The sequence below is a fragment of the Equus asinus genome, chromosome 9 (assembly GCF_041296235.1).
Source record: "Equus asinus isolate D_3611 breed Donkey chromosome 9, EquAss-T2T_v2, whole genome shotgun sequence".
Taxonomy (NCBI): Eukaryota; Metazoa; Chordata; class Mammalia; order Perissodactyla; family Equidae; genus Equus; species Equus asinus.
This window is the reverse complement of record NC_091798.1, coordinates 65,456,174-65,468,282: the sequence shown is the minus strand read 5'-3', so window position 1 is coordinate 65,468,282 and position 12,109 is coordinate 65,456,174. Positions and strand designations below refer to the sequence as shown.

General features: G+C 32.7%; 1 protein-coding gene across 12 annotated transcripts in view; it reads left to right on the top strand.

The window, feature by feature from the left end:
* FER (FER tyrosine kinase) overlaps window positions 1-12,109 on the top strand; it is a 435,477-nt gene that overhangs the window by 100,341 nt on the left and 323,027 nt on the right. For all 12 annotated transcript variants that reach the window (XR_011505916.1, XM_070517625.1, XM_014843218.3 and 9 more), the window contains 2 exons: window positions 318-437; window positions 11,313-11,435. Coding sequence is in view for 11 of the 12 variants with exons in the window: in XM_070517625.1 (XP_070373726.1) it covers window positions 318-437; window positions 11,313-11,435 (243 nt within the window). In the remaining variant the exon portion in view is untranslated. The remainder of the gene's footprint in view (window positions 1-317; window positions 438-11,312; window positions 11,436-12,109) is intronic.

Sequence of the window (12,109 nt, the reverse complement as noted above, 5' to 3'; positions counted from 1 at the left end):
AGACTATGACTTTTATGTGTATTAAACTTTATGATGCACCAATTATTTTTCCATGTGTGCATCATCTTATTTTATACTCATTACTATTGTCACAGGAATAAAACAAGTTAATATCTGCATTCTAAAAATGAGAAAACTAAGACTGAAATTACATGACTAGAGCATTGATGCCTGTGGTTTAATTTAATTTATTCTATTTGTGTTTACTTTGTTGACATAATTTTGGATAAGAACAAATAGTCTGCCTTTGGTACATGCTAAGATATATTATGATAGTATGTTTATTTTGATCAAAATTATTTGGCATGCTTTACTAGAACAACGGCTGCTAAAGAGCAAGAAATTGAGTTTGATATTTCCTTACTAGAAGAAAATGAAAATCTTCAGGCAAATGAGATTATGTGGAATAATTTAACGGCAGAAAGTTTGCAAGTAATGTAAGTATTTAGAAAATCTGGAAGGTTTAAATATTTGTTATTATTTATAATTGTACTTTATCAGATTTAAAATTCTGATTTTTATTTTTGCAAGTAATGAAAAGTAAATTAGAAATGAACTGATTGTTGTTTGGTCAGAATGAAATGTTTTAAGAAATATGTTAACTTTACTCATTATTACTAATTTTGGTAATTCTGATAGTCAAAGTTTGTGTGATGTTGTATTCATTTGCCCAGTTATTGCTAATATCTTATGTTGGAATAATGCTTTATTCTTTTCAAAACTTATGTATTTATTTTTATCCCATTTCATCCTGAAAACTTGTTGGAGAACCATTTTGGAAATGAAGACAGTGAGTGTTAGAGATAAGAGGAGACTCATAGATGTCAGGAGCTTTTAGTACAAAAATTTGACTTTTAATTGAGTTCTTTTCTCTTTGAGCAGGAATGTCTTCTATTATAGGCTATTAAATCAATTCCTTCTGCACTTTGTTGTTACTGTTGCACAGAATTTTAAAGAAGTTTTGAGAAATCTTAAGTTTTTTAGTCCTTTTCAAATATTAAAGGCTACTAGTAGTACATTTTTAAATTTAGAAAACATAATTAAGGCATTCTACTTTTAAATATTTAACTTATCTCTTGATTTTTTCAGCAACAACATAGGCAAACATGTTTATTAATAAGCATTGTATGTACTTGTCTTTATGTTAGAACTGCAGCTAGAAATGATTATGCACTCATTTTCTTTTCAATATTGTACATGTTATATTATCTGACCTGTTGGAAGTTTACTTCAAAAGACTCAGCCAAAAGTCCCCATCTAATGTAGTTAAACAGTATCCTTTCTATTGTTCAGTAATGGTGTAGTGTTACAGATAGTTAACTGAGTAGTAGGGTCCTGGGACTAGCTCTTGGAAATGGGTTTAATATCTTTTAAAGTTGGCTAAATGGGATTGAGGAAATTAACAAATGCTTGTCGAATCACCTGTATAAGATGAAGGCTTAATTATTATGGTGGATTGATTGTTGATGAGAGGAATGGAGGCATGGGAGTCCCCAGCATTAGTGGGTTTTTCCTAGCAGCCGTCTTGTGATTCTTGAAGCTGTTCCCCAAGTTTTGAAGCTCTTCACAGTCATCTCGCGTTGGCTTCAGATATAGTATTTTTACATTGTCAGCTATCTCTAAACCAGTGGTTCTCACCCTGGGAAATTTTTGTCTCCAGGGGACATTTGACAATATCTGGAGACATTTTTGTTTATCAGGTGGGAAGATGTTACTTGTCTCTAGTGGGTAGAGGCCATGGATGCTGCTAAACATCCTATGGTGTACAGGACAGCCTCCTACAACAAAGATTATCTGGAAAAATGTCAATAATTCCAAGATTTAGAGACTCTGCTGTAGACAATTGAACAATTGCATGCGTGGCACAAAATGGATGGTGGAGTTTCTCAATTCTTGTGCAGTGACAAATTCTGTTTCTTAATTCTTGTACTGTTTGGTGAAAGAATATGACATAAATTACTCCTGTTTTTTAAATCATTATATTACTCCTACATAATTTATCCATTTATTCATCAAAATATATTTACTGTGTATTTAAGGTTACAAGGGTTAATACTTTCAAGGAATTTATGCTCAAATTGATCAATTTATTTTAATAAACACCAAGAAAGACTGAGCATACAAATATTGGAGTGTAATGTGGTAAAATTAAAAATAGCCACCCATTATAACCTTATATAAAAAAGATTTTGTTACCAAAGAAGAATTTGTTTTATTGCTTTTCAGAGTATAATGAGAGGAAAACTAGTTATGCTCATAAATCATTATTTCTTAATTATGGTGTTAAAGCAGTGACCAAAGAAGTAATAAGTTAAGGATAATAAATCTTTGATAATATGATAGAAGATTTAATTGCTTACACCTTACTAAGGCAAAACTTCAGCTACATTTCACTGAACAGTGTTTACATTCTGGATATGAGTTTAAGATTAGGCTTTCCTCAAGAATTTTATTCTGAGAGTGAGTTATTCACTGTTAAGATAATCTAAGGTAATTCCATTAAAACCTGCATTTATATTTTTAATGTAATGGAAAGGAAAAATCTTTCTTTTTACCATAATATTAGTCCTTTAAAATTAAACTAGTATCTTTTCTTTCCTGAAATTTTGTTGTGGACTTTGTTGAAATATTGTGTCCAGTAGAAATGAATGAAACAGATGAACAGATAGTTCCTGGAAAAATAAATACAAATGGCCAATAACCCTGTGATAACTAAAGAAATAAAAATTTTTAGAAAAGAAGCTATTTCACCTACCACATTGGCAAGGATTAAATAATTTGATAAGACTCAGTGTTGTGTAGTATATGGAGAAATAAGCTCTCATGTAAAGTCTCGGCAGAAATGTAAATTAGTATAACTTTTTTAGAGGATAATTTAGCAATATATATCAAAATTCAACTTGTACATTCTCTTTGACTTAGAAGTTCTACTTCTAGAACTTTAGCCTACAAGTATGCAAAGACATATGTACAAGCATAACATGGTGGGTTGCCCAGTTCTGAATCCTGTCAGTATAGCTTATTACCTTTGTGAAACGGGACAGATTATTTAATCCCTTTATGCCTCATTTTCCTTAAATGTGAAATGGTAATAATAATAGCACTCAACTCATAGTGTTATTGTGAAGATTACATGCATGAATAAATGTAAAATAGTGAAAATAGTCCCTAGCACATAGTAAGTTCTATGTATTGGTTTTTGTTTTTTATTACTTCTTGGGGTGATTTTATATATTAAGGACTCTAAGCACAATGCTTAGGTTTTTCAGGGCTCTTTGGAAATGTTTGGGACCTGAAAAATTTTTGTTAGTTCCAAAATATGAAAAGAAAATTATGTTACAAGGTATAATATTATGTCATCTTAATTATTAAATTCCACATACAAAAAATATTTCAAACAATTAGGTTAAATTTTGTCACTTTTTAATATCTGCGTATGAATGAGGGTTCCTGAGAAGTCACATTTTAATATATATGATATTATTTGGATAGAGGCCAAGGACTATAAAGGTCTCAGAAACTAACTCATAAATTTAATAATTTATATTCTTGGTTTCTGTTTATTGTATCATGTAGAGTTTTCTCAAATAAATGTAAGAGGTTCTGAGATTATTATGCAACTAGTATTTATATCCAAAACAAGATTACACAATGTTGCTGCCTGCCCTTTTTTTCAGGCTTGATAGAAATCTAATGATATTACATTGATAGTAAATGACAAAGTTACTGCGTTTACCCTTCTAAATATGTGCCACAAAGCATTTTATCATACTCTCATTATTTATCAACTATATTTATAAAGGTGTATACATATAGAAGAGTTAAAGTTAGTTATTTGTAGTAGTATTTCCTATTCACAGGAAATTTTTTTGCGTGGTAGATCATGCACGCTGTGGTACAGGGCTATTTCTCGGCCTCTCTTAATTTCTAGCTCTGGATACCTGAGATTGTGCACTTCCCACCGCACATGCATTTAGGTTATATTATTACCTTCAGGCTTGAATCTGAGGTTGTCTCTATTATCTACAGCCCCTCTCCTTCCCCTTCAACACCCCTCCACCATCTGCCTCTTTTTTGCATCTCTCTTTGCCAAATGCTGGAAGAGATACTATACTTTATTGATTTTTAATCATCCATTTACTAAGATTCTTATGCAAATAGTTCCTCTCATCTAACCACTATTTAAGTGAATAATTTGGAACTCAGTAATTTTAGTTCATCAAAATAACTTGAAAAAGTCAGATCTATAAAGTTTTGAACATTAGAAGAATATATTTAAGTGTGTGTTGTATGAGTTTTGGCATTTTGGATAGATGAGGCATCCATTTTTTATCTATTACAAGCAGGGTAAATGGAGTTATGAATCAGCACATCAGTAATTTAAGTTAGACAAATTAGAGATAGCAAGTTATTCCAAAATAATATGAGCATTAACATATCTGCCAAAAGAGAAATTTTGATTAATTTTAGTAAAGTGGTAAAGAGTTAAGCTCCTATTTAGTTCTTTTGTTGACTCAATTTTCTAGTTCCAAATGAGATTCCTTTATTATAACTTGTTACTACCTAGTAGTAGGAAATATATTTGAATTTCAGAAGATTGTGTTAAATGTATAGTCTTCGATTGTAAACTAAAGCCCAACCTCAGGCCTCATGTTTCCCAGGGCATTTGTTAAAATTTAAAGTCAGAAGATGTTTAGCTTTCACAATATGTTGTTCATAAGATCTCTTGATTGAAGAATGGTAATTCTCTATGTGGAGAAGTAATTCTCTTGAATTTTGGGGGATATCAGTTAGCAAACTACAGCCTGTGAGCCAAATCCAGCTTGCCACCTATTTTTGTGCAGTCTGTGAGCTAAGAATGCTGTATACATTTTTAAATGAAAAAAATCAAAAGAAGAATTACATTTTGCGGCACATGAAAATTATGTGAAATTTAAACAGCAGAGTACATAAATAAAGTTTTATTGGAACACAGCCAAACTCATTCATTTACCTGTTGTGTATGGGTGATTTCCTGCTACAATGGCATAGACGGAGACCATATGTGGTATTCTCATCACTTCGCACAGCTGTTTAGCGCACGGCAGATCACAGTCTCGCAGTTAAAATTCAACAGCATTTTGAGTGCCACATATCACTGTACTGCAGTATTTTATTTACTTTTTATTATCAGTTCATGCCTATCATATCAAAACAAGAAAAGATGAGAAAATGGATTTTGAAGGTCACACTTTTAAGACACGGTGGAGTGTGGATTATTTTGTTATTGAATTAGATGGCAAAGCATTGTGTTTATTATGCAGTGACACTATGGCTGTGCTAAAATAATGCAGTATATGTGGACATTACCAGACTAACCACTCAACTCAATATTACCAACTCATAGGAGAGCAGTAGTCAGAAAAAGTAGAAAATTTAAAGTGGAATACCCTATATAGCAGACTTTTTCCAGAAAAACAAAATGTGAAAATGAGCATGCAACCAAAATAAGTTTCTAGGTGGCTCATTTGTTAGCCAAGCAAGGAAAGCCGTTTACCAGTGGTGAATTAATTAAATAGTGTTTCACTGCAGTAACTGAAGAAATATGTCCAGAGAAAGTCAACTTGTTAATAACTATTAGTCTTTCAGTGAGAACATTTGCTTGAAGAGTTGAGAACATTGGGAATTACATAATTAGTTAATTAAAAAAGCAAGACAAATGAATTAAAGTGGTTTTCCCTGGCTCTTGATGAGTCAACAGTCTGATCAAAACTGCTCAGTTGTTTTTTATTTGATGAGTCAAAGCCAAGTTTGAAATGAGTGAAGAATTCCTCTCTACGAATAGCTTGTGTGGATCAACTGCAGACGAGAATATTTTCAAAGGAGTTGAGAAAATGCTAATCCAGTACAAACTGAAGTAGAATCTGTTAAGATGTGTTACAACTTATGGTGTTAAAAATGTGTGAATCAGAAAGGGGCTTAGCTGAACAAATTTACAAAGCTCGTGAAAATGTTAGGTGTTTAAATCCTATGGTTATTCATTGTATTGTTCATCAGCAGGGACTTTGTGAATCTAATTATATTTTATTGAATCAATAATGTCAACAGTGACTTTCATTTGCTCTCGTGGACTTGAACATTGTCAATTCCATGAATTTTTGTCAGAAATTTAAACTGAATATCCTGACTTGCCCTATCATGTAGGACGTTGATGATTTAGAAGTGGTAAAGTTTTATTGTGATTTTTTTGAGCCCAGAGCCAAGATTGAAATTCTTCTAAATAATCAGAATTTCCCTTAACCACTGTTATTGAGCACTAAATTCCAGAAGCTTAGGAAATTAGCTTGTGCTGAAGACTTGATAATTTTCCTAATCAATTCAACCTAAAATTACAAGGTAGTACAGTGCTTATGTGCAGAACTTACACTGCAGTAAAGTCAGTTAGATGACAACTAATATTATTTGAATCCCAGGTAATGTCAGGCTGTTTTACGTAGTCTTTTGCTGCATAATGATATTTTGGTCAACGATGATCAGCATATACGACAGTGGTCCCACCAGAGTGGTACCATCTAGTCTAGGTTGTGTGGTAGGTTGTGTAAGTACACTCTATGATGTTCGCGCAATGATGAAATCATCTAATGATGCATTTCTTCAAATGTATCCCTGCGACACATGACTACTTTGTGTGCTGTCAAACATTAAAACATGAAGCACGATTACCATTCCCACCAAATTTGTAACTGATATATTTTCTGAGCTCAAACTGCATTTCCAGCAGTGAATTTTGTGGACTGCAGTGCAAATGTTTCGACATTTCAAAATCCATTTAACTGTGCAATCGAGGATTTCCCATCGAATTTTTAATTAGAATTAATGAATGTGCAATGTAATGACTTGCTAAAAAGCATGCAATATAATTTTATAAATGCCTGCTAAGCAATAAATATACTCAATTAAAATCACAGCTTATGGATTGATATTGGTGTTTGGCAGTACCCATCTGTGTGAAAAGATATTTTCAAAGATGAAATACATAAAATCTCATTATATATCTGCATTAATAAGTGAACATTTATAGTTGATTTTGATGATAAACACTAACTTTGAACCCCAACAAAGGGAAATGTTATCACCCTCAAAAGATTTCTGTCCTTCTTGTAGACTGGTGTTACAATAAATGGTATCCAATTATTATTCTATTTTGAATTTTTCAGTAAAATATTTGTGAATATTTGTTTTCTCTTTTGTTAAATTAATACCTGTGTAATATCCTTGATTTTGCCTCTTGGTGGCAAAGCCTAAAATATTTACTCTCCAGACCTTTACAGAAAATGTTTGATGACTCCTGTCGTAGGGAATGACACCAGTTTAACCTATTAGATTGTCTGAATCAACCTTGTCAATCAATGGAATAACAGTTCAATACTCTCACATCTTAAGCAGGAGTTTGGTTTTATCAGGTCCATTTTTGGCTTATTCTCATTTAGTCTTAAGTTTCGTCTTTCTTTGAACGTATACGACAATTATGTGAGGCTATGTTAGAGGAGTACTTTTTGAGTGAGTGAGTTGGAAAGATTTGGAAATATGTAAAATATTAGGAGGCAGATGACATGTTAGAAGGACAGTTTGATTAAAGGAAACAAAGAAGTTGCATAGAAGGCAGCTGGATTTGTTAGATTGGAGGTGGATTAGATTGTGTATTAGAGATGAATTGTTTTTGTTTGTTTTTTTGGGGGAAGATTAGTCCTGAGCTAACTGCTGCCAATCCTCCTCTTTTTGCTGAGGAAGCCTGGCCCTGAGCTAACATTCATATCCATCTTCCTCTACTTTATATGTGGGACGCCTACCACAGCATGGCTTGCCACGCGGTACCATGTCAGCATCCAGGATCTGAACTGGCGAACCCCAGGCAGCCGAAGTGGAATGTGCGAACTTAAGCGCTGCGCCACCAGGCCAGCCCCAAGAGATGAATATTTTTAACAGAAGCTTATAACTTTTGCTTGGTTGATTAGGAGCCATCTTCCTCTATTTAATCTTGAGAAAAGCTAATAAAGATTTATGTCATGGTATTGGTCATCCATAAATTGCTATGCTGGTGCAATTATATTTTAAACAAGAGATTTCAAGAAATGGTTTATTTCTTCAATTATGTTGCAGTAATAGATAAAGAAAAAGAGATGTCAGAAAAGTTACTTCAGGCGACTGTAACCCTTATTCCATTTGGTTTTTTATTAACCTAAATGTCACAATTAATACGACAGTATTAGAAATTTATGACATAAGTTTTTAGAAAGTTGAGTTTCTGTAAGACGGCTGTATGATTTAGATAATGGCTAACCCATAGCCAATGGTTTGAGAATATAAAAAATATTGTATGAGTACTGAAAACTTATTATCCACAATAATTGTTTTAGGCTTTTGTGTCTTTAAATCCAATTAAATCAAAATACAAATAAAAATGTAGCTTTCTTGAGAATGACCTCTAATTTTAATACAGTAATGCTTTGTTTCTCTGGTAGTCAGGATATGAACTATTCCATGTAAGTGAATTTTCTAGATGATGGAAGATGATATTACCATCAAATTCAGAAACATGAATTTTACTAGATTTGATGTAAACCTCTTATAAATATATGTATATTCTGAAAGATACTGATCTTAACTTAACCTTTCCCTTTTAATTCTGGATCATTATTATAAGCATCATTGATTATGGTTTGCTGTAATATAGTAGTGCCCTCAGAAACTTACCAAGATTTATTTTGTTGCTTAACCCTAAACAAAGATGGAATAATCTGGATTGCTATATTTCAAGTTCTTCTGATTATGTTTCATAGTTTTTCTGCCTCTTCATCTCTATTACCTATTATTTAATAATTTAAATTTTAAATTCATTCTTATTATAAGAGATTGAAATAATATAGATAAATATAAAGTAGAACATGAAAGGGGTTTTTGGCCTTAAATCACCCCTATTCCAGTCCCACACCCCTCAGAGTGTTGATGAAAGCTTGGTTTGTAGTAATCTGGTTCTCCTGTACATTCACGTACAAACACACACATAAATATATACGTATTAGTCTGCTCTGGCTGCCATAACAGCATACTATATGCTGGTGGATTAAGCCAGTATAATTTATTTCTCACAGTTCTGGAGGTTAGAAGTTTTGGATCAAGGTGCCGGCCAGTTAGTTACTGGTGAGACTTTCTTACTGGCTTGTGGACTGCTGCCTTCTTATGTACTCACATGACTTCTTTGTGTGCTTGGAGAGAGAAAGCATGAGTAAACTCTCTGGTATCTTTTCTTACAAGGGCACTAATGTAATCTACCCCTAATTATCTCATAAAGGCTTCATCTCCAAACACCATCACATTGGGGATTACGGCTTAAATATATGAATTTTGAGGGAATACAATTCAGTCCATAGCACATATATTTTAATATAAATGGAACCATATATATTCTTTTGCATCATCCTTTTTAATTAGAAAAAAATGTCATAGAAGAATCTTATATGTGTGTACCTCATTTTTTTAGTGAGTATATGCTAGTCTAGTTCTTTTTCTTTGAGGCAGATTACCCCCAAGCTAATATCTGCCACCAATCCTCCTATTTTGCTGAGGAAGACTGGCCCTGAGCTAACATCCATGCCCATCTCCTCTGCTTTATATGTGGGACGCCTACCACAGCACGGCTTGCCAAGCAGTGCATAGGTCTGCACTAGGGCTCCAAACCAGCGAAGCCCAGGCCGCTGAAGTGGAACGTGTGAACTTAACCACTGCACCACTGGGCCAGCCCCGCTATTCTTGTTCTTAAATGGATTAAAATTTATTCAGCCAATCCCCTGGTGATGGACATTTAAATATTTTCTAGTTTTTTGTTTTATAAACAATATTGCAACACACATCTTTTTGTGGACAAATTTTGTGCACATTGTAAAGTCTTTTGGTAAAACAGATTTTTCGGCTATTAAAGAATATTCTAATTTGAAGTTTGAGAGACAATTCCAAGTTGACCTCTGAAAAATTTATGCCAATTGTATATGTATGTTTCTATTGTTTTTACAATATTGAAAATACTGGATGTTATCACTTTTTTATACTTGTCAATTTTAGTAGGTGAAAAATAACTTACTGTTTAATCTGCAGATATTGTGGGTCAGGTTATAAATATTTCCATGTGCTTATTAATATTTGAGTTTTTTCTCGATGAACTTCCAATTGTGTTCTTTGTTCATTTTCATGTTAGGTTGTCTTGTTTCTATGAATTTTTCTTCATTAAGAATCCTTTTGCTTGTAATTTGCACTGCGAATATTTCTTCACAGTTTGTCTTTTGACTTTGTTATCATCTCTCTAGCTTTAAATAAATTTAAATGTTCATAGACTTGGAGTATTTACTATTTTCTTTTGTATATTTTGGGTTTCATGGCCTGCTTGATAAGGGTGAATATAAAAATTTTAGTGTGATATGATAGCTATGTGTGTTTTTGTGGTAGAAATATTTCTATTCAGGACCAAATGCATTTTATGCAACCGTAAATTATCTGGTCTATGACTGCATATTAATTTTATATGTTTAATTATCTTCAAATCTATATAGAAAATACTCCTAAAGCATTATTACAATATGTGGAAATAGACATAGCTTATCATCAATTTAAATTGCCATACAACTGAGCCTCACTTTCTTTTCTTTAAAATAAGGATAATAGTATCTATCTCATAGGTTGTTGAGAGAATTAAATGAGATACCAGATGTAAATAATACTAGATACCATCAACTCAATGCCTACTCAATACTAGTCATTATATATACATTTGATCCTCAAAACAATGCTTTGAAGCAGGTATTCCTGAACTCAAATTACAGAAAATAGATTCAATGAGCTTAAGTAACTTGCCCAGAATCTCAGATGAAAATAGCAAAGCTAGAATGTAAATACATGTTTGTCGGAAAACAAAAACCATCATGTTTACACTGTACACTCTTCCTGGAACATGCCAGGTATTTACTTACTTTAGTCCTTTCCTCCTCTATTTTCTGCTTCTGTTTCTTTTTGTTTTTTGTTTGATGAATAAGACTCTCTAAAACAGCATTGCTCAAGCATACTTACTGTGATTATTGAAATGTCCAGTAAAGTAACGACTAGCCACATGTGTCTCTCCAGCATTTTAAATGTGGTTAATGCAACCAAGGAACTGAAATTTTACTTTAAGGTAAATTATATGTGGCTACTGTTTTTGACATTGCAACCTTAGATTTATGAATGCTTTTTCTGTGTGTAAACTAAGTGTAATTAACATATTGATTGATAATTGTTCATTCCAGGTTGAAAACCTTAGCAGAGGAACTTATGCAGACACAGCAGATGCTTTTAAATAAGGAGGAGGCTGTCCTGGAACTAGAGAAGAGAATTGAGGAATCTTCTAAGACCTATGAAAAGAAGTCTGAGTGAGTAAAACAAAAATAATTTGAAGGAAGAAAGTATAATTGATGTAATTTTATGGAAATACTTTAGTTACGTGGTATTATGGTGTAAAATTTCTAGAACCGGAAATGTCATTTTAAATATAAAACTTTGTATAGTTGAGTTACTTTACAGGACTCTAGAAAAGTGATTTTGTCAATATACTGATCATTGTCTCCATGTTTGTTTTCCAAAAAATTCTGTCAAAAGCTATCTTTACTTCTCCTCATCAATGTCCACCAGATTCACTGTGAATTCCTTGTTAAGAAAGTGGCAGGCCGGTATTATCTAGAAATTGGCTTTTACTGTCTTAGAAGGAAGCAAACTAACTTAGAAAATAGCAGTCGGGTTTGCCTGTAAAAGTCCTTCAGATATTTGCTGTGGTGTTTTTGTCCTATTGTTTTTTTTGCTGATTTCTGGGTCTGTAAATATCTACCTGAATCTTCTGACTTTACTTGTCTTGATATACTCTTGTTTTTACTAATTACTTTAATTATGTTTTCTACTGTTTTAAGATTTAAATTTTGATCTAAAATTTAGTATTTCTAATCTGACTTTGATCATTGTTTGCATCTCCAACAGGGGTTACTAGTGTGGTTTCTGTAATCCTGGCTAGACCATGTAAATTTCATATTCTCACATAACTCTCACAACTGGC